Genomic DNA, 22,732 nt, shown 5'->3' on the forward strand with positions numbered 1-22,732 from the left:
GATTTCCCTGCCTCTGATGTTCAGGGTTGTTCCTTAGGGCAGCAGGTCAGGGCAATGAAGAAAAGACTGTTTCAAACCATTTCCTGCAGTAGATACATCTTGAGGCCATCTTTTGTCAAGACCCTCCCCTCAAAACAGCCAGCCCCCCTGCAAGTAGTTGCTCCACCCAGAACTTGTGCAAATCTGCAGCAACCAAGGCTCTGTGGCGGTGGCGGTGGACTGAGCTGAAGCGCAGGACTGCCCCAAGAGCATCTTTGGACACAAGAACAAATGCCACTCCTCACGTGGCCGCCACTCCCGCTGGGCACGCACAGTGCTCTCCGGGGTTACATGTGTGGAGAGGAGCTAAAGGGAGCCTCAGCCCAGCAAAGAGGTTCTTCGGCAGAGGCTTCTCCCCCATCAGGGGACACGATCCATCACTTGTCTCAGGCTCTCCCCCATCTGAGGCAGACCAGAAGGCTCCAGTTAAAGAACTGGCTGATGAGTCCCAATCAGGACAACACCTCCCTGCTCCTCCTCTGCCTTCCCTTCGAGCTTCCCAGGGATGGTCAGGCTTCCAGCCTGTGCTCTCCCTCCTGGGCCTTCCCTGCCTCTTTTCAATCCTCAGTTCACCCTGACTTTTGATAGTGGATTCCCTGAAACTCTTGTTGGTCTCTACGCTGCACCTGGACTCCAGTCTAACTGTTCAATCTGCAAAGCCGTAGTGCCTTTGGCTTCATGGGAAACTGTAATCGCAGCTAAACTGACCACAACCATGGATGCCAAACACACACACACACACACACACACACACACACACACACACTGCCCGACAGCTTTGCTACGCAGCGTTTATGTGCATTGCTGATCAGCCCTGGCAGACGCTCAACCGGTCCATCCCAGGCTCCAGTAACCGACTGGGGCAGGGACCACCTGTGGCCTGGCACTAAACCCATCAAGGGCTACCAGCAGGGCCCTCGAGAGTCCAAAGCAGCCCCCCCCCAGAGGAACTGGAGCAGAAGCCCCCCCCTTCCGTTCTTTGCAGCTAGTGGGCGATTCAGACCAGAGGGTGCACCAGAGCCCCTGAACCAGTTCAGGCCAGAAAGAGAGGTTTGCTGCACTGAGACGGGGAGCAGCTGTCAAGAGACCCTCGGGGCCTGGCCTGCCCTGACCACCAGGCCGCATCCGGCCAGCGGCCTGAGCCAGGGCTGATTGCCGGGGCAAGAGGGAATGGGGTTGGCTTGGTGGGGGATCCGGGCTGCAAGATGGACTTTTCCAACCCCTCCCAGAACCCTGCCTGCGGCGAGCCTGGCTAAGATGGGCTGTGGCCAACAATGCAGCGAAGGAAAACAGCCGTCAGCTCCTTTCCCCGCTAGGACGGGGGCGGAGGGGGGGGGGAAACTTAACATCCTCTTGAATGCAAAGGAAGTTTTAAGCATGACATTCCAGACTGAGAAGCTGGCCATTTTCTCACAGCAAGGGAGGCTGCCCGTCAGGGGCTGAAGGGCACAGACTGGCTGGGACCAGCACTAATGGCGACCCCAGAATCTGAGCTAGAGAGGGTCAGAAAGCAGAAGCTGGAGGGCTCGACCCCTCCTCTGAGAGGCCCTGCAAAGAGCTGTACAGCCCCCCCTCCCCAGTTGCCAGCTAGAGCCCCAGCACCTCTCTGTTTATTAGTGCAGCTCCAGAGAACAGCAGGGAGGGAGGGAGGGGGTGGCCTCTTCCCCAGCTCAGAAAACCAGTGTGGTGCAGTGGTCAAGAATGTCAGACAAGGATCTGGGAGACCTAGGTGCGAATCCGCACTCTGCCATGGAAGTTTGCAGAGTGACTGTGGGCCGGTCACACTTTCCCAGCCTGTTGTGAGGATGAAATGGAGAAGAGAATGATGGGCCCCATTGGGGCACAGATTAATTAAATAAATACATAAATAAATAAAAAAGAACTCTCTCGGGGGGAAGGACTCCTCAGGGCTTGGGTGCTGATTTCTGACCCACTTGCAAAGTGGGGTGGGGGAGGGGCCTGGTGGGCCCCAAGGCCTCTCTTAGTGGGGAGGGCACTAGAAGGCCCTCAGAAGGTGGTGCTGGGGGGGGGGGGCTCTGACCAGGCCTCCTTTCTTTTAACAGAGGAAACGAGGAGCATTTCCTTTCAGCCAGGATGCGGCTGGGTTCTGCCAGGGGGCGGAGAGGGCAAGCACAGAGAGGACATGAACCCACCCAGCGGGCTCAATCCAGGCCCCTCTCGCTGCAAGGCCTCCTTCCCCCACTCTGCTGGTGGAAGGACCCTCGGTAGGAAACCCTGCCAAGACTGGCCAGGGACCTCTGACCCAGAGAGCCAGCATGCCCCCCCCCCAGGGTCAGCAGCATCCTTCCCAGGAGCAGCTCTCTTGTGGTGCCCTGTGGAGGGCAGCAGAAGCCCCAGGCCCAAGAGAGCAGGGGCAGCTTCTTCCCACCCCCCATGCTAATTTCTGCCACAAGCAATTTGGGAATGTGGGGGGAGAGGAGTCTGGTCCAGATTGCCTTAGCCCCGTCCAAGCTCACCATGAGAGCATGCTCAAAGGCCAGCTCAGCTGGCAAAGGGTCCTGCCTCTGCCCTGCCCATCGCCGGCAGGCAGCAGAGCTCTTGGCATGGTCAGAAGTGTGAGCCACTGGCCTCTTGGGCCAGAGCCTGGGAGCGCCAGCCCAGCAGTGCAGGACACTCCCTGGACGTGTGCAAGGCCTTTGTTGTCTTCGGGGTTTGAGTCTACTGTTTAATTGGAAATGTCTGGAGGAGGCTTTGGGTCCTTTGGAAGAGAAAAGCGGGAGAGAAATATAAACAAGGAGCTGGAGCTGGGAGGAACCAGGCCAGGCCGAGCTTGTCCTAAGCAACCCCACCAGCAGGCAGCAGAAGCGGGGTCGACAGAGCGCAGGAAGAGTCTGCATGGTGTTCAAATACTTTAGGGGCTGTCATATAGAGGATGGTGCTGAGTTGTTTTCTGTTGCCCAAGAAGGTCGGACCAGAATCAACGGGTTGAAATTAAATCAAAAGAGTTTCTGTCTAGACATTAGGAAGAATTTTCTAACAGAGCAGTTCCTCAGTGGAACAGGTTTCCTTGGGAGGTGGTGATCTCTCCTTCCCTGGAGGTTTTTAAGAAAAGGTTAGATGGCCATCTGTCAGCAATGCTGATTCTGTGACCTTAGGCAGATGATGAGAGGGAGGGCATCTTGGCCATCTTCTGGTCACTAGGGGTGTGTGGGGGGGAGGTAGTTGTGAATTTCCTGCATTGTGCAGGGGGTTGGACTTGATGCCCCTGGTGGTCCCTTCCAACTCTATGATTCTATTGTGGTACCACTGGCAACTGGGCCACCCTCCCCCTCCAGGCCCAGCCTGAAAGGTCCAGGAGCATCTTCCCACAGGCCTTTCCTGGAACCTCTGCAGGGGTCTAGCTACAGGGGTCTAGTGGGGAGGGGGGATCCACATCTTCCCTGCCTGGAGTGCTATTTTATTCATTCCAGTTATCTCTGTCTTGGGCTTCTGCACCAGGGGGTGGAACGGAAAGACAAAACAGGGCCTGTTCTTCTTGGAGGAATGTCTCCCAGGCCCAGGGCAAGAGCTCTGATGGAAACTACTCTGGATCCTGCAAAGCCTCCTCATGAAGACGCCGCAAAGAGCAAGCGTTCGCATGCCCCCCAAATCGCCATGCCACCCTGGAACCCACAGTTGCCCTAGCCACTGGACTCCGTTCCCCCAGCACGCTCAGCGAGGGCTCCTCCTCGGCTTTGCCCTCTGGCGAGCTGACCCCTCGGCCCCAGCTTTGCACCAGAGTAACCGCATCCCCCCCACTGGTCAAGCAAGGAGAAAGTCGGGCAGTCCCCGCCTGCTCCCGCGCATTTCTTCCAGCCCCACACTGGGATGCCCTTCCGCCATCTCGGGTGTTGAGCCGGAAGAAACTGTGACAGCAGGTAGACTTCCCCTGACTATGGAAGATCCACTGATTTAGCAATTTGTAATAATCTCTTTTCCTTTCTGTAAATGTATTAGGACAGCAAGGGAATAGCTTGTTGCTGGGCAGGATATCTCTGTGGGTGTATGCCTGTGTGCTAAGGAATTGGGGCAAGAGTCATGGAGGGTTACAGTAAACCATAACAAGAACTGGGTGAAACTGTTACTCTACTGCCGCCTCGATGTCTAGAGTGTTATCAGCTCTACCCTGAATGTTGATGGGTTGTCATATCTTGAATTTGGATAAATATCCCTTCCTCAGTATGATCGGGGCTCAGAGATTTCTGCCCATCAGGGCCTCTGAGTCAGCAGCTGCAAATAAACTGTTTTCTTGAAATAACGATCTCCGGTCTCTCTCTCCCCCCACGAACCCTTGTTGACCATATCAGAACGGAGCCCAGCTGCTGAGCCCGGCTTCCCCGCCCGGACTCAGCCCCGGTGGCCCCTCCGGGAGGCGCCGGTTCTCCCTCCCCGTCCCCACCCCGCGGCAAGATGCGGGAGGGGAGAGCGGTCCAAGCAAGGCCGGGTCGGGCCGCAGGCTCCGAAACCCCCAGGCGGTGCCCTCCCCCCGCTTGCCCAGGCAGGCAGCTCGCCGTCCCGGCTGGACCGGCCCCGTTCGGGGCGGGGGTCTCCCCACCCGCTCTCCGCAGGGGCCGCGAGGGTGCGTGGAAGGAAGAACGCGGGGCCCCGCCGGCCAGGGACCCCCGCCCCGGCCGGGCACCGCCCCCGCTCGGCAGGGGACTCTTCCGACGGCGGCCCCGGGGAGCGGCCGGGGACTCTCCGCCCCTCCTGCTCGGCGAGGAAAAGACCCGACGCCGTCCCGGGGAAAGGCGGCCGCGGCGGCGCGCTCCGGAGCCGAAGGCGGGCCCGGCCGCTCCGCTCCGCACCCGCCGGACGCCGGGCACGCGCAGCTGCCCGAGAGCCGTCGGCGGGGAGGGGCCGGAGGGTGGCCCCGGCCCGCGCCGGCAGCTGCCGTCGGCCCCCGACCCCTCCCCGCTGGGAGGCCAGGGGAGCCCCGGGGGGGCAGGACTGGGGCTTACCTGGCCGCGTTCGGCTCCCGCTCCAGGCGCTCCGCCGGGCTCCGCCGCTCTGGGCAGCAGCTGCCGGGGACGCGGGGCCCAGGCGCCGCCGGGCAGGAAGGGGGCGGCCCCCGACGGCCCTCCAGCCCGTGGGCGCCGGACTCGGCCGGGTCTTGACCGAGGGAGGGGAGGAGGACCCAGCCCAGCCCGGCCGGGCCGCCGGGGAGGGCTCGCCCGCTGCTGGCCCCTCCTGCTCCCCGGGCCGGCCGTCTGCACGCGCTCAGAGGCTGCGCCGATGCTGGTTCTTTGGCTCTGCGGGGAGAAGAACCCCTCCCCCCCAGTCGAGGTGCCCAAAGGGGCTGAGCCAGCCCGGCGCGGTTAGTGCCCCCGCCAGGGATCTTAGAAAGGGGGGGAGTCCTTGAGCCCCGCCAGGCCGGGGCACAGCCAACCCACCCGCCCCTGGCCCCCTTCCGAGGGGCTTCTGCCTGGGCACCTGGGTCAGGCTGGATTCAGGGTGGACTGCCGGTGGGGGCTGAGGCTGAGCGGGAAGGACTGGGTTGCCGGAGGCAGAGGGACAGGGGTCATGGGGACCTGACCCCCACCTCAGGATTCGCCCCACAGCAGGGTGGCAGCTCTACCCCACGGGTGCGGGGGGCAGGATTTGCCAGCCTGTTCAGTGCATACAGCTCCCCCTCCCAAGTAAGGGACACACACACACTGCCCTCCACCGAAGGAAGAAGGGGTCTGGCAGAGAAGGCCAGGCACATCTCAGGGCACAGGGGCAGGTTGCTCTCTTGGGCCACAACTGGTGGGCACACCCTACGGTGGCCCCAGCCTTTCCATGGGTCAAAATTAGCTGTAAATGGGGCCCAGGAGAGCAACTCCCCCCCCCCGCTCGCCTTGAGCTGCCCGCCTGCATCAGCGGCAGAAGGCCCATCGGTATCCTGGCATCCTGGTGGCACTCAAGTGTCAAGGTGCAGTGGGCACAGGTGGACCAAGGCCTGGCCTTCCTGCTCCCGCTTCCTTCTGCCCAGACTCCCCTTACCAGAGCTGGCCCCTGGGGACCAGGAGACCCCAAACACCCTTGCGAAGCAGTCACACATCCTCCCCCTGGGCTGGTGCTTCTTCTCCCAGTGCAAAAACTCTGCCGGGTGCGCTTCCCTGCCCAGCGGGGCTAAAGACCCCGCCACGCGTGTGTGCCCGCCCAGGCATGAAAAGGGAGCCAGCCGGCAGGATTAGAGCAAACCCTCTCTCAGCAGTTTGGGCAGCCTCTGAAAGCCCCCTGGCATTGTTGCGCTGGAGGGCGGGGTGGGCCCGTCTGGGAGAGACAAAGGCAGCCCTCCCCTTTTGCCCTGCATTGGTGTGCCCGCAGCTGGCCAGGCCAAGCTGGGCCTTCTACTCAGACCTGTGTTTGGGTGGGGTGGGAGGTTGAGCTCTTGGAAAAGAGAAGCAGCCCCCCAAACAGCTTTGGCTGTGGTGGTCCCAGTGCATGCTGGGAGAGGCAGGGAGCTACTCTTGCACCTGAGGTTGAAGAGCCTCCTGGGCCACCAGGTTCAAGCCTCATCTCCTCCAGGCCCTGCCCTGTCCTGCCAGCTCCCCCCAACCCCTACAAATGGGTAACAGCCTGGGCATCCCTCACAGGGGTGCTGTGACAGTTGTATGTGTGTTAAGTGCTGTCAAGTCGCTTCTGACTCATAGTGACCCTATGAATCAATGTCCTCCAAAACGTCCTGTCTTTAACAGCCTTGCTCAGGTCTTGCAAACTGAGGGCTGTGGCTGCCTTTACAGAGTCACTCTGTCTCATGTTGAGTCTTCCTGTTTTCCTGCTGCCATCCTTCAACATTTCCTAGCATGATTGTCTTTTCCAGTGACTCTGGTCTTCTCATAATGCGACCAAAGTACGACAGGCTCCGTTTAGTCATTTTAGCTTCTGGGGTCAGTTCAGGCTTGATTCGATCTATAACCCACTAATTTGTCTTGTTGGTGGTCCACGGTATCTGTAACGCTCTCCTCCAATACTACATTTCAAAGGAATCTACTCAAGGTGACCAGAGCCTGTTGTGACTGTGGCCGATAGAGACTCCAACGAGCCCTCGCCCTGAGAGGTGGACTCCAGCCACTCATGGCAGCTCTCCAGGCACTCCCGCTCTATGGCCAGCCCACATCGACGACAGCATTGGGGGAATAGGTTGGGCTGGCCGGGGCATCCTTGCCTCCTTGGGTTCCTAGGGTTTGTCGCTGCCTGTCATTGCCATTCTGTAGGCTACAGCGGGCCTATTCAGATTTTCCAGGAAGCCTCTGGGAGTTTGGGGGGGGGGACCAGGGGGAGTGAGAACATGGCCTTGGCACTGAGCCACGAGGGAGGTGGGCTGCGGGACCAGTTGCTGCCACCCCACCCACCCTGCCAGGCGAAGGTGCCTCAGCCGCGCACTCCCCAGCCCGCCGTGGTCAATGACAGGGCCTGGCTGCCGGATGGCGCACGTAACCCCAATGATTTGGAATTGGGCGTGAGCAGTACAGGGCTTTCCCGCATCCTCGTTTTCTCATGTCTAATTTCCTGTTTCTCCAGGGTCTTTTTTCCAGGTCTGCCACACGTGTTTTGGACCCTCTAGAAGTCGATTTGGCTTTAAATGAGGCGTATCCCTTTTGGATGCACACCTTAACATGGTGAGGGGGTTTCTGTGTGTCTGTGAAGCTGGGAGCAATACCGTAAGGGGTCTAGATTCTGTCAAGAGGCTAAACTCCTAGCAGTCACTCAAGGCACAATGGTCACAGCTGAGACACCAGACGAAGATGTGTCCACCCCCTTCAGGGATCAGTGGCCGCATCAGCAGAAGAGAACAGACAGTCCCAATGGTGATGGGGGGGGGGCAGAGGAATTCTTGAAGGCGGCAGCAGTAGTGGAAGGTGATGCTGGCGGAGGATCTTTCGTAGACAACGGCAGCGCCACTTCAGCTAAGCCTAGTTAGTACTGTGCAGAATAAGGCAATGGTCAACCACTTCTGACTAACCCTTACCTTGAAAACCCTATGATGAGACAATCCAAAATGAAAAAGGATATAGTTCTGAAAGATGGGACCCCCAGGTCGGATGGCACTCAATCAGCTAGTGGGGAAGAGCAAAGGACAAGTATGAGTAGCACTGTTCTTAATGACACGACTGGACTAAAGCCGAAAAGAGAAGACTGAGAGATCACACATGAAGCTGCCTTATACTGAATCAGACCCTCGGTCCATCAAAGTCAGTATTGTCTACTCAGACTGGCAGTGGCTCTCCAGGGTCTCAGGCAGAGAAAGGTCTTCCAAATCACCTACTTGCCTAGTCCCTTTAATTGGAGATGCTGGTGATTGAACCTGGGACCTTCTGCATGCCAAGCAGAGGATCTACCACTGAGCCACAGCCCCTCCTTGGGGATATGATAACCATCCTCAGGTACCTATAGGGCTGTCATATAGAGGATGGTGCCGAATTGTTTTCTGTTGCCTCAGAAGGTCGTACCAGAAACAACGGGTTGAAATTAAATCAGAAGAGTTTCCGGCTAAACATTAGAAAGAACTTTCTAACAGTTAGAGCGGTTCCTCATTGGAACAGGCTTCCTCGGGTGGTGGTATGCTCTCCTTCCCTGGAGGTTTTTAAGCAGAGGCTAGATGGCCAACTGTCAGCAATGCTGATTCTATTACCTTAGGCAGATCATGAGAGGGAGGGCACAACACAGCGGGCAGCAGCTGCAGCAGCAACAATGGCAAATTCTGTGCTGGGGATAGAAGAAGAAGAAGAGCTGGTTTTTATATGCCAACTTTCTCTACCACTTAAGGAAGAATCAAACCAGCTTACAATCACCTTCCCTTCTCCTCCCCACACCAGACTCACTACCCTGTGAGGTAGGTGAGGCTGAGAGAGCTGTGACTAGCCCAAAGTCACCCATCTGACTTCATGAGTAGGAGTGGGGAAACAAATCCAGTTCACCAGATGCTCATGTGGAGGAGTGGGGAATCAAACCCGGTTCTCCAGATCAGAGTCCACCTCTTCCAAACCACCACTTTTAACCACTTCACCACTCTGGGATTGGAAATAAAACAGCCACTGTTATAAGGCCCTTGTATAGGTCTGTGAGCCCAGTAGCACAGAGTGGTAAAGCTGCAGTACTGCAGTCCAAACTCTGCTCACGACCTGAGTTCGATCCCAACAGAAGTTGGTTTCAGGTAGCCGGCTCAAGGTTGACTCCGCCTTCCATCCTTCCGAGGTCGGTAAAATGAGTACCCAGCTTGCTGGGGGTAAAGAGAAGATGACTGGGGAAGACACTGGCAAACCACCCCATAAACAAAGTCTGCCTAGTAAACGTTGGGATGTGATGTCACTCCATGCGTCAGGAATGACCCAGTGCTTGCACAGGGGACCTTTACCTTTATATAGGTCTGTGATGCAGCCTTACGTGGAATGCCACATCAAAAAGAATTTTTTTATATAGATATATATTTTTATTGACAGAAAAAGAAAACATTTTTAACAAAAAAAATTACAGAAAGAAATTATACAATTAAAAGTAGAAAGTCCCCTTCCCTCCCTCATGATATGTGCCCACCCACCCCCCATTGTGACTTCCGGAGAAGTACCCCTTAACTTTATATCATCCACTATATATTTGGTTTCTCTTTATTACAATATTTTATTTACAACTCTTTCGCAGTCTTCGTAAAATCAGTCTTTACCGTGTTAGCCCAGTGTACAAAGGCCTTATGCCAATATCTTTTAAAATATTCTACATTGTTTCCGGGTAGACTATTAGTTAATTTGGCCATTTGTACAAAATATAATACTTTATCTCTCCAATCCTTTAAAAGGAGCCTAGTTTCTCTCTTGCAGGTTTTAGCTATTATTATTCTAGCAGCCGCAAAGCTATAATGACAGATTGTCTTATCTGATTTCTCCATTTCTTTTGGTAATAGGCCTATTAGGCAGGATTCCGGTTTCTGTTTTATGTTCCCATAAATCAATTTGTTAGTTTCTCTTATAACCTTTTTCCAATTTTTTTTAACTAAATCGCAGGTCCACCAAGCGTGGGAAAATGTGCCTTTATATTCTTTACATCTCCAACATTTATCAGAGATAGATTTATCCATTTTGGCCAATATCTCTGGGGTTATATGCCATCTATAAAACATACATATTCTCTCTTATACTACTAGCAATTGTAAATTTAAATTATTTTTTCCAAAGTCTTTCCCAATCTTCCAGCTGGATAGTATGTCCTATATCTACTGCCCATGCTATCATAACCTTTTTGACTCTTTCTTGTTCTAAATTGTAAGCTAATATCAATTATTAGAGAATATTGAGAGCTGGATAAAGTACAGAAGAGGGCAAACAAGACAGTCAAAGGGGTTAGAAAACCTATAAGTAGAAAAGAGCAAGAGTCCAGTGGCACCTTAAAGACTAACAAAATTTCTGGCAGGGTATGGGCTTTCGTGAGCCACAAGTCACTTCTTCAGATACAGCTAGAATGTGATTCCATCTACCCTTAAGTAGAGACAAGTGAATGAGACACACAATGGCAGTGTAAATGTCAAAAGCAAGTAAATGACATTAGCAGGCGTGATTGGATTAGGCGTGATATGCAGAGGGGTAGTAGGTGTGAAGAAATTACCATTGGTAATGAGACAGGAATCCCAGATCTCTATTAAGTCCAGGAGAATGCATAGTCTTGAGCTTCATTATTAGTTGTAATTCAGCAGTCTGTCTTTCTAATCTCCCTTTGATATCCCTTTGTAAGAGAAATGCTACTCTTAAATCAGCAACTGAATATCCTGGAAGGTTAAAATGTTCCACCACTGGTTTCTGAATGTTGTGGTTTCTGAAGTCAGAATTCAATCTTTGGAGCAGGGACTGGCCTATTTGTCCAATGTAGAGGGTGGAAGGGCATTGCTGGCATGTGATGGCATAAATCACGTTAGATGAACAGGAGTATGAACCTGAGATAGTATGTAATCTTTCCCACCTGCTATTTTTCAGAATGTACTGTCAGAGCCATAACTGGCTTATTTTGCACCCAAGGCAAGAATATGAAATTGCTCCCCTATTCTTTCTTAGGAGTTATTTTGGTTAAAAGGTAAACACATAAATAACAAGAGTGATAATAACACACCCTTTCTATTTGTTGTGATATACTTTTATCTGTGCCTTTCGGCTTTGAGCGCCCGGGCTCGGCTTGCCCTTGTTACAGCTCTCTGTTCTGTCCCCCCACAAGCAGAGAGGCTGGGAAGGTTCATTACTTCATTTCTAAACTGAGAGAGGGTGGGGCTGAGACCTGTCTGGAAACGACACCTGTGTCAGCCTCTGAATCCTGGTGGCAGGAGGTGGCATCAGGGGAAGGCCTCGGCCCCTGCGCCCTGTTTGTTGGACCTCCCGAGAAACCGGCTGGCCTCTGCATGAGGCAGGATGCTGGACTAGAAGGGCCCTCACTGGTCTGATCCAGCAGGGCTCTTCTGGTGTTCTTCTGACAAACAAAAAGAAATACTTCCTTACACAATGAGCAGTTAAATAGTTGCATGCACTGCCAGTGGACATTGTGATGGCTGTAAAAGAGGATGAGACAGATTCAGGGAGGATCAGTGGCTATTAGCCATGGTCAGTAGGGGGAACCTCCACGTTCAGGGGCAATCAAGCTCTGAAACCCAGTGCCAGGAGGCAGCACCAAGGGGGGACCTTGGCCTCAATGCCCTATTTGTTTGCCCTCTGAAGTAGGGGTCCCCAGTGTGGTAAATGTGGGTACCTGTAAGGTCAGGGTCCACCTGTCGAATCCCAAACAAGAGAACATCCAAACAGAGTTGTCTAAGAAGCCATTTATTTGGAAAGCAGAAGATGGAAAGCAGCAACTTACAGGAAAGAGGGGTGAGGACTCAAGTGGGGAAACGGCAGGAATGTTGAATACATATACATCAGAAAGGCACGGTTAGAAACTAGGCTGACTCTGGTTCCCAGAGTCTCTGTAGAGATTACAGCTATCGGCCGGGGTGCAGACCGTCATAACATAAGCAAAGCTACTTGTCCTTGACTCCAGCTGCGCTCCCAGTCCGAACCTCACAGTACCATGGTACCCATGGACTCCTGACAAACACCAAGTGTTTTTTGAAGGTGGGTTGGGCTTTTGCCCAGCAAGACTTCGGACTGGTCATTGTAAATTTGATCAACTGTGCCAATTTTTTTAAAAAATATTGCTTTGGCAAAAACTGCCACTATAGCAAGAGGATCTTCACTGTGTGACTGAAGGTGAGCCAAAGCCCCGCCTCCTGCGGCAGCCATTTTGTGGTTGCGCCACCCCCCCACCCTAGTGTCAGAATCCCAAAGGTGCCCACATGCTCAAAATGGCTGGGGACCCCTGCTCCAGGGCAATTGGTTGGCCACTGTGTGAAAAAGGATGCTGGACTGGATGAACCACTGGTCTGATCCATAGGGTTGCCAACCTCCAGGTACTAGCTGGAGATCTCCTGTTATTACAACCGATCTCCAGCCAATAGAGATCAGTTTGCCTGGAGAAAATGGCCGCTTGGGCAATTGGACTCTATGGTACTGAAGTCCCTCCCCTCCCCAAATCCCACCCTCCTCAGGTTCCGCCCCAGAAACCTCCCGCTGGTGGTAAAGAAGGACCTGGTAACCCTACTGATCCAGCTGGGCTTTTATTATGTGAAATCCTCCTAGATTGCTGACAACCAAATGAACCAAAACCCAAGGATTACAGCCCAGCCTAAAAGAACAAAATGCTGTTGATTTGCATGAGCTTGATAAAGTTCTTGATGGCTTTCCTGTCATGGGGCATTTTGTTCTGTAAGAACTGGAAGAAGCCACTTCCAGAATACACACCAGATACCCAAACGCCCTTTGCCAAGAAGGGAGGGGCAAAGCCAGCTTTCCTGGGAAGCATGTGCAGTGGTTTTGGTGCCTCTGCTGAGCCCTGTCCCACTGAGCCCCCCTCGCCTCCAAATGTGTGTGTGTGTGGGGGGGGGAATGGGACATGCAGAAGGGAGCTCTTCAAGAAAACAGGGCTGCCTGGCAATGCCACTCCAGGAAGTGGCACATAAAGGAAAGATGGAAATAGGAATGCTTCCACTGTGGGCCGTTAGCACTCTTTCATAGGATGTGACGGTGCAGGCTGCCTCTCAAAGAGGCCAACAGGATTGCCCTGGATGACTGCCATCCCCCCTCCAACTGCACCAACACAGCCTGCGCACACACGACCCAAGACTTGAGAGTGTGGGGGGGTCTTTTTGGTCAAGTGCAAAGAAGAGAGGAAGGCGCCATGGGGCTCTGTGCCAAGGGGGCAAGGAAGCCGGTTCCAAAGATAGACCTGGGAATCAAGGCTCTCTGGAGTCCAGCCCCACGCCCCTCCCTCCGTCCCTCTTTCTATGGCAAGAGGTCAACCACCAGGAGGCTGCAGGATAAACAGGGCCGGATATCCTCATCAGAGTGGCTTCCTTGCAGGGAGCAGTGTGTGTGGCCAGCCCCCCCCCCCAGCCAGCCCCCAGCTGGAGTCTCTGCTGCAGGGGTTGGCCACCGCCCCCCCCCCAGCCATTGTGTGGGCCTTAGGCCAATCTCAGGGCCACCCCTTTGCTAGCACTGACTGTGGAGGGGGGGCAGAGTTACAGGGGGGGCCCCAGCTCCACTTCGTGGAGGCCTCGGTGCCTGTGGTACCCCAGGATAAGCAGGCCTGTTTGCATCAGGCTGGGGCACGGCCTCGACCTCCCAGAATTATCTTCTAACAGGTGTGAGCAATGGGGGGGGGTCTTTAGCAGAGCAGCTTGCAAGATCCCTTGAGCTGGTGCCAACAATGACCACACCAAGAACTGCTTTGCCACAAAAACACGGTCTCTCCACCACAAGACAGACACTGGTTCCGTGAAGACTCTGGAGGGATAGATATGTTTCTTTAGCCTCAGGGAAGCACCCCTTGTGATGTGGGACAGATGGGGCTTCCAAGAAATGAATTAGAGGGGAGAGAATTAGGAATTCCTCATCAGAAACCATGTTCTGGAATCCTCTCTCCAAGCCCAGGTTTGTCTATAGTCCCTATGAACTGCCATCAACTGCCCACAACTTGAACAAGAACAGACACTTGTACGTTCAGATTGTTTTTTTAAATACGAACTCCCTGAAGGCCCCCCTTTAAGACCAGGTCTGACCACAGTCATAGGATGGGAGGGGGGGAGATACCCTCACCACAGCCAGGATGGCCATTATTTATTTAATTCATTTGTACTCCTCCTTTCTCCCCAGTGGGGAACCCAAAGCAGCTTGCATTGCTCTCTTCTCCCCCTTGTTATCCTCACAACAACCCTGTAAGGTAGGCTAGACTGAGAGTCTGTGACTGGCCCAAGGTCACCCAGCGAGGTACCATGGCACAAGTGGGGATTCGAACCCAGGTCTCCCAGATACTAGTCCAATGCTCTTAACCACACCAGCTCTCGCATGTTGATGCCCAAGAATGCTGTGATTCTAAGTTAAAGTAATAATTAAAACATTGTTCTGTCCCCTTTCCTCCCAGTTCAGGGTCCTCAAAGCAGCAAGTTCTTATTCGTCAAATGGGTTTTGTCATGTTCCAAACTGAAAGAGCCAGCTTGGTGTAGTGGTTAAGAGCGGTGGTTTGGAGCAGTGGACTCTTAACTGGAGAACCGGGTTGGATTCCTCACTCCTCAACATGAAGCCAGCTGGGTCACCTTGGACTAGTCACAGCTCTCTTAGAGCTCTCTCAGCCCCACCTACCTTTTGGGGAGGGGAAGGTGATTGTAAGCCGGTTTGATTCTTAAGTGGTAGGGGAAATCGGCATATAAAAACCAACTCTTCTTCTCTCCCCCCCCCCCACAGAAAGCTTTCCCTTGGGGCCTCACACCCACTGACCCTGCTCGAGGGTACCCCTCACTTTCACCCACATGCCTTCAGGACCCCTCTCAAGCCCAGATGTGGACTTCCTTGAGCTTTCCAAAGCAGGAGATTCATCCTCTGCTTCATGGACCTTAAGGAAGATCCAGCACAGGCCCAGCAGCGCCCTCTCGTGGCAGCGCCAAAGACCCTGAGCAGCAGCTTTGCCCCCTCTGCTGTCTAATGCGGCCCAGGACTTTCAGCCTCTGCTGGCATCCTGAGCCACACACTCGGAGGGCATCACCAGTGCTGGGCTCGTGGGAGCAACCTGCATCTTTTGCTCCCGGAGACCTGGGTGGCACCTTCCGAGGAGAGGGGGCTCCCAAGAGCCTGACAAGCAGGAATGGGGAGAAGGAGGAACCCTTCTGACCTCACCCCTTGAATTGCAGGTTCCCAGCAAAGAGCGCACCGGGAACTGAGGGGGAGCGTTGTCCATCTAGCAAGCTCCATTCTGTCGCAGTAGCAATGATCTCATCCCCAGTACAAGGAGACACCTGTTTGCTATGTCATCCTTTGCTTGCAGTTTTAGTTTTTAGTTGATATAATCGGGGAAAGTTTGGGAAAGTTTTAAAAGGTTATTTTGATGAGATAGTTTCTGGTCTTCTATCTAGCTATTTCAGATATGTATTGATCATGTGATAAAATGAACAGATGTGTTTATGCTGACTTGCTTATTACGATAGCCAACCAGGTACTTAGCAATAGTCACATGATTGTGATAAGTGACTTCAGAGATTGCTCAGATACATAAGTATTGCCATAACTATGCATGAATCTGAGGACCAAATCAGATTTCCTTGGACTGCAGCTCAGAGATTGAAGGACCCTTGCTTGGTAAGCTATTAGGATCCTTCTGGCTTAATTGGTATTTCTTAAGAGCAATGAATAAGAGACTGAATTCTGATTTATTCTAACAGACAACTAGTTTTAATATGCATTAAAATAATTAGGAGAATTGATTATACTTGCCTGCTTAATTACATTCTGTATAAGTTCAATAATATTAGTACTATATGTTATACTGCCTTGTTTATTAAAAAGAACCTTTCCTTAATAAAAGTTAGAAAGATTCACACAGGTGTCAATTCATCTGCTGGTTACCTAAACAGAGAAACGAAGGACCTATGTCCTGAGAAAAATATTGTACTATCAAAAAGGTTAGAACAGGTGTTGGGCCTTTTCTAATTTGATAAAACGGGGAGGATTGTGATACTGTGAATAGCGGCCAAGAGCAAAGCCTTGAGCTATTTTCGGTTCATAGTTCTCTGAAGTTACGGTCCGAAATCCAGTCCGTTACAATTCCTCAAAACCACACACACACACTTTTCCCCATCCTACCTCTTGCAGGCTTGTTCCAGAATACATTCCCCTACTTATGCAGACTCCCAAAATGGGCTGCCTCTGACCCCTGACCCACTTGACCCCTTGCTTGATGGAGGAGCATGGAGAAGGGATGCCTCCGGTATTTATGTATTTGTGAAAACATTTATAGACCACCTTTCCTCTTGGTTCAAGGCTTGCTTATAATAGTTAAAACATCCCCAAGCTGAAACCAAAAATAAAATAAGCCCCAAATACGCCCCCCCTTAAAAATGCTGTTCAAGCCCCCTCAAAAGCCATGGCAGACAGGCAAGGCTTGCCAGCACCTCCTGAAGATCTCAAAAGAGGGGCCCCCTCATCTCTTCAGGGAGCCCCTTCCACAGAGTTGGAGCCACGTTGTAAAAGGCCCTGGCTCCAGCTGATGCCAGACAGGTCACCCTGATTGGTGAGATAGCATTCACCAAGCCAAATCAACGCTTGCAGGTGTCTGTCACAGGCCCTTCCAGAAAATGTTTGGAATACCAACTTCAGAATTTTTTATAATCAATTCAGTCTCTGCCTGCAAAACATCGCCATCTGCGATTGATGGGAAGCAGGCCTTCAGAAATCCCATCTGGACTTTTAACAGCTTTTCAATGCACTGTCCGTCTAGGACCAGACCCGTCCATCCAATACTCGTATCTGACAAAGGGAGCTTTGACTCTTATACCCAAAAAATCTTGTTGGTATCTAAGGTGCTACTGGATTTGAATCTAGCTGTTTCTGGATACCAGAGCTGCACATCTAGCGCTGGCTGCCTGTGGTGCTTAGGGATTCCGCCTAGTTGCTGTACATCCTCCTATGCTCCTACAAGCTAGTGTGCGTGCGCGTTAGGCAATTTTGAGCTACGGTGCTCCAGAGATGGCGAGCTTACTGCTGCCCTTCCTGTTAACCACACTTCAGAGAGCGAGAACAGGCATGGAGCATTTACAGAGATCAGGCTTAGACCATTCAAAATATAAGAAAGTTTAATAAATTAATAAAAAGAAGACACGTTATGCTCAAGTATTTTGGCTGAGCAAAGGTACATAGAAAAAGTGAAAATGCAGTCCCTTTTCCTTACACTTGGTATTTATCCTAACAATGTTTGAATAGGTCCGGCAAGTCTTTCTTGAGGTTGCAGTAGTTTAAAGCCCAGCATTACCTTAGTTCTCACAGTTGGGACTTCTCTGCATTGTCCCCTGCCATGTGGCTTGTGCCCATCCAAGCGGTTGCTCCAGATGGAAGAGGATGTGGAAGAGAGCTGCTTCTCTGCATCCTAAATATTTATATTCTACCTTGGGAGAGCCCTGCCCCCCAAGCCCAGATCATTCAGATCTTCCTGCCCCACCCCCTTACATTCAAACAATTTGGTGATTTCCATCGCTGTCTCTGGGTGTCACCTTCCAGCAGGGGATGGGGGTGGTAAATCATTGTCTTGCTTCGGCCGGAGTCGATAGCATAAGCAAGAGCTTGATGGCTCCTTCCTCTAACCCCCTCTTTTCTGCTAGCGATGAGTTTGCAGCTGGGTTCCGGAGCACACACAGAGAGCCGTCAGAATGACTGAAATACCAGGGTGAATTCTTGGGTAGGGAGCATTTTTCCATAGATATCAAAAATGGAAACAGGCTAGCATATGACAAAGGTAACTGTTCCTCCTCACAGACGTTTGGGCAATTTCCCCTGGAATTTCAAGACTCATTTAATATCCTAACCCTCCTACTGTGTTTCGGTCTGGATTTAAATCTCTCTGCCAACTGATAGGAATGCAGAAGCACCTAAAGATACAGGCTCTGGCTCATGAAAGCAGATGCCACAAGGACTCTTAGGCTGTTACCGCACTTGTATTCCCAGCAATGTATTAAGAGTTTGAAAATGTTATAAAAAATACTGTTCGCACTTTCTATGTATTCCCACCGATGTATTAAGAGTTTGAAAACGTTATAAAAAATACTGTTCGCACTTTGTTTGGCCCCTTTAGCTGTGAAGACGTCTTCCAACCATTTATAAGCCGTGGTATCAAAAAACCCTTTTAAAGCGATGTTTTTATAACATTTTCAAACTCTTAATACATCACTGGGAATACAAAGTGCGGTAACCCCCTTAGTTAAAATGTCAGAAAGTTCATCTGCTACCAGCAAGTTTGCTCATAAACATGCGGGACTTTACATACTCTCACATGACACCCCCCATCCGAATATTATCGCCAACATTTCGAAATTCGAGACGCTAGCCAAGCTGGGCAAGCAGGGAGGGAGGGAGGCAGGCTGGCCGGCCAACCTTGTAGTAGCCAAACAGGTACCGGGGGGCATGCATGTTCTGCTCTTAGGACAAACCTCTGAACGCAGGCGTGGTGCCAGCAGAGCAGACCCTTTTTATCTCATGCCAGCGTCCTAGCCTACAGTCCTGGTGCCCTTGGCAACCCAAGTCCTCCTTCACACTTAAAAAATAATAATAAAAAGCTCTCTGTAAAATAGGACCATCCCACCTCCCTTTCTCTTACAAAAGCCCCCAATGGAAGAGCTACGCAGCCACCTGGTAGTCAGGGCAGGCATGGCCAAGCAGGCTGCTGAATTATAAGCAAAGGTTGGCCAGATGTAGAATTAACTCCTGCATCACGAGAGGGGCAGAGCATCAGTCTGTGGTGTTTGTATCGTCCACCCAAAGGTCTTGCCTGCTGTGCCATAGCTGGAACTGCCTGTCTGCCACACTGCTGAACCCTCCCTTTCAGCTAGAACGCTGAAAGAACTTCCCCCGGGGAGAACCTCTGTGCCTTTGCACATAAAAGCAGGCATCCAGGCAACGGAGCTCCTCCACCCCCACACCTTGTCAGCAGGCCAAGAAGCAGCTTTACCTGCTCAAGATCACCACACATTCTTCTGGAGTCCTGGGTGGGAGTTCTGGGCCTCTCACCCAGCCCTGTTCTGCACCCCATAATCCACCTGTCTGCTGCCCCTTCTCTGGAAGAAGAAGGAAGTCTTTACAAAAGTCAGGGGATGGGCTGGCTGCCTGCCTACCTCCCCGCTGGAAGGGGAACACAGCAGGCAGCACTAGCAGGGGGTCAAATCCCAGCATGCCCTCCTAGGGTGATCACGGAAACAAGAGGACTCTTGTATCTTCAAAGTCCCACCTTTGACATGTTTATCCAGCAGGCCTTTGCATCCAGAGCTAATATGGCTCCTTCGAACCACTGCTCAGAGGTAGAACCACTGCTCTTCTCCTTCTCTGCCCCTGGCCACCCTAGCTTCCCCCCTCCCCCCCCAGTAATTTAATCCCCTGGGACCTTCACCTGTGTTGCCACCCACACCAATCTTTTCCCTTATGACACACCCATCCCATTCTCAAAACGCTAAGAAGAGAAGGCAGGAGCTGGGGCAGCTAGACTCTCGCTCTGCACAGGTGGCCAAAGCCTCCTGGCCAGGAATCCAGCCCAGCCGGTCAGGATGCCAAGGGTGCGAGTCATCCTGTGGGAAGGGCTGGCACTTCCTCCTGCAGTTTCCTGCCCGGACCAAAACTGCAAAGCCCAATGGAAGGGGGAGGGGGGAACAGTTGTTGCTTGTAGATCTTCCAGCTGATAGGACCCCTCCAGTGAGTCGATAGGCAGGGGGTTCTTGATGTGAAAGCCCAAATCTACCACCTGCACTCTGTATTGGGGCAGCCCATTCTGCCCCCTCACTCTCCAACATGTGCAAACCAGGCCTTAACCCAGACCACTTTTAGCACAGGAATCGGAACGTCAAGAACCCATTCTGCGTCGGACGCCATCTTGGAGGCACAGCATCCTGGGAGGGTACCTCTGCCCCACCCCCGCAGCGTCAGATAGCTGAGGGCCAGGGCTCCTCCCCTGGCCATCAGCCTGTGGCCAGGCAGAGCATTTACCCCCATGCCCCTTCTCCCCCAACACTGGCCGAGGCTTCTGTACTGACCAGCCAAGGCCTACCCTGCAGGGCTGAATGTGAACACAGCGAGGATAAGTGAGGGGGCACTATTCTATCTGCGTGGACCTGCCTGCGTGGCAGGGCTGCTAAAGGCGCTAGGCCCCGCAGGAAGCCAGAAATTCCACCGGCACCTTCCTGCAAACAAGCCCCAGCCCCGCACACAATCCTGGCCCAGTGGTCAGTGAGCAGGAGAGCTGACCCCACCTGGAAAAGCATCTCAAAAGAGTCTCTCTCTCTCTGGCTCAGGCAGAACATCGTTGTGCCAGATGCCCCTGGCAACACATCAGCTGGTCCCTCCAAGCCGGCTCTGCTGACTACGCGGCTCACGCCATCTTCCAGCAGAAGAAGACGTGGCAAAGGACGACTGTGCTCTGCATGGGTTGCCGCGGGGCTCAGTCCAGCGTCCGCCACAGCTTCACTAGCCCACGTTCTCACCAGGCAAGGCTGAGACCCTCCCCCTTGAGGTGCTGAGGATAAGAGAGTGTGGAGTCCCAGGGCCAGCACAGAGGCCCCCATCCCTGAGGAGTGCTCCGACCAGAGTCCTCACCCCCCCGCCCTCACAAGTCCTCTGCTCCCATAAGCACGTCCAGGAGGTAGTCCAAGTCCGCACAGTCCTGCCTGCCCGCCTCGGTGCCGGAGCAGGCCTCCTTGCTGGAGGGCCACGGATCACAATCATACATGGAGGTGTCAATGTCCTCGAAGAGACCGTCCAGGCCTTCCTCCAGCAGGGCCCCCCCAGGGCCCAGGAGCTCCAGAGGGCCCAGGCATGGCTGGGCAGTCCGCCCGGGCTCTGTACTCAGCCTGACTGCAGGCTGGGCCACGGACGGGCACAGGGGGTCGCTGAAGCCCTCAACGCTGGTCAGGTCCTGCAGGATGGAGAAGATAGAGGCATCCATGCTGGAGAGCAGGGGCTGGTCCACGGGGGCGAGAGAGGGCGGCAGCATGGGAGTCCTCCCGCAGGGACCTTGGAGGGGGCCGGGCAGAGAGTCGCTGTCGTCCGGCCAGGCCCCCCCGCCCGGGGCTGGCTGCGGCCCGGAGACCGAGGCCGGCTCCATCTCGACCTGGATGCGCCGGAGCGTGTTGGCCACCAGCACCAGGTGCCGAAGGTCGGGCTCCCCCCGCTGCAGGCTCTGGTGCAGCTTGGAGACCGAGATGCTGAAGAGGGCGCTGGAGGGTGGGGCCAGGACGGGCCCCGCCTCCTCTTCGCTCCGCTTGCGCTTCTGGCCTTTGCCCAGCATCTTCCTGGAGGGAGGAAAGAGGACGGGGCGGCAGTCAGAATGCCCTGACGGACAAGCAACGGCTGGAGAGTGACACAGCGGGGGGGGGGGAAAGGTTCTGCTCTCTGCCCCTGGGAACCCCCCACATCACAATGGGCAGGCTCACTCAGAGGGGCAGCCACAGCACCCCCCCACCAGAAGCTGCTCAGTTCACAAATACACACCTCCTCCTCCATCACCTGGGCAAGGATCTCATTCTGCAATTGGATGGCTGCTAACTTTAGAGGTGGGGTAATTCTCTCCCCCCCCCCCATCACTTAAAAGCAAGGAAAGGGTTGTTTGCAGGCTGCCTGGAAACTGGTGCGGGACTTTTTGCTTTTGGCCTGAAAAACAGCCAGCCCCCCCCCCTCTGGCAGCCTCTCCTCCCCCCTTGCGAGAAAGGGGACTGGGAGGGGCATCTCGGGCGCACGAAGGCGGTGGGACTGGGACTGGCGGGGGGGGGCTCGGTGCCCACGACCCGCCCATGGGCCGTAGCTCTGCCCCCGTTCGTGCAAAGCACCAGGAGCCGTGCGGCAGCCAGACCACGTGACCCATGTACGGGACCCGCCCCGCCGCGGAAGGGAGGGGGGGCTCATGCCGCCGCCGCTTCTCGCCTGTCCCGCCGGCCAGGACCGGATTCCCGCCGGCTGGGAAGAAGCCCCCCCCCCCGGGGCCCTCACTTTACATACCCGGCTCCTCAGGGGCCAATCAGCGGGTCATGGAACGCGGCGCGCCGCCAATCCAGACCCAGCATGCCTCCGTCCGCGCTCCGGGAGTTCGTCTCACAGTCCCTGCTGCCGGAGCTTGGCTACATTCGGCCGGCGTGGGCGGAGGCGACCAATCACGGAGCTCGCCCGGGCGGCTTATCTGCATAGAGTGGGCGGACGCGAATCCGTCGTCACTGCGGGGAAGGCGGGAGGGAGCGAACCAGCGGGAGGCCACGCCCCTCCTCGGCCCCGATTGGCTGAGGCGCGCAGCTCGCGACCTGCGCCCTGGCTGCGCGCGGGGAGGCTCTCTGCGTATGCCTAGAGGCGCTCTTGCCCTGTCGCGGCGGACCTAGCTGCTCTTGGAGACCGACCCTTTGGCCGCAAGCCGGCGCGTCCTCTGCAGTGTTCTCTCCAGCGCCGAGCACGCAACCAAGCTGAGCCCGCCCTTCGAAGCGGGACGCGCGGCTCCTCCTGCTGCCCGTTCCCTTTGCGGGGCTCGATCCCCGCCCCGGGCCGAGCAACAGCCGGGCCTCCCCCGTTCCGCCCTACCGCGCGTCCTAGCACGGCGGGGAGGGGGGCCAAAAAGTCTACGAAAGGCGCCGCTCCCT

General features: G+C 54.3%; 1 protein-coding gene across 1 annotated transcript; it reads right to left on the minus strand.

The window, feature by feature from the left end:
- Positions 1-20,718: 20,718 nt before the first annotated feature.
- SERTAD1 (SERTA domain containing 1) lies at positions 20,719-21,399 on the minus strand. The gene has a single exon (XM_056846326.1). It carries the CDS (start codon positions 21,397-21,399, stop codon positions 20,719-20,721), a length of 681 nt encoding a protein of 226 aa, XP_056702304.1.
- Between the last annotated feature and the right edge of the window lie 1,333 nt (positions 21,400-22,732).

The sequence above is a fragment of the Euleptes europaea genome, chromosome 3 (genome assembly GCF_029931775.1).
Source record: "Euleptes europaea isolate rEulEur1 chromosome 3, rEulEur1.hap1, whole genome shotgun sequence".
Classification (NCBI taxonomy): domain Eukaryota; kingdom Metazoa; phylum Chordata; class Lepidosauria; order Squamata; family Sphaerodactylidae; genus Euleptes; species Euleptes europaea.

Excerpts from the sequence above, each read along its gene's own strand:
- SERTAD1 (XM_056846326.1), bottom strand. The coding sequence starts at position 21,399 with ATGCTGGGCAAAGGCCAGAAGCGCAAGCGGAGCGAAGAGGAGGCGGGG.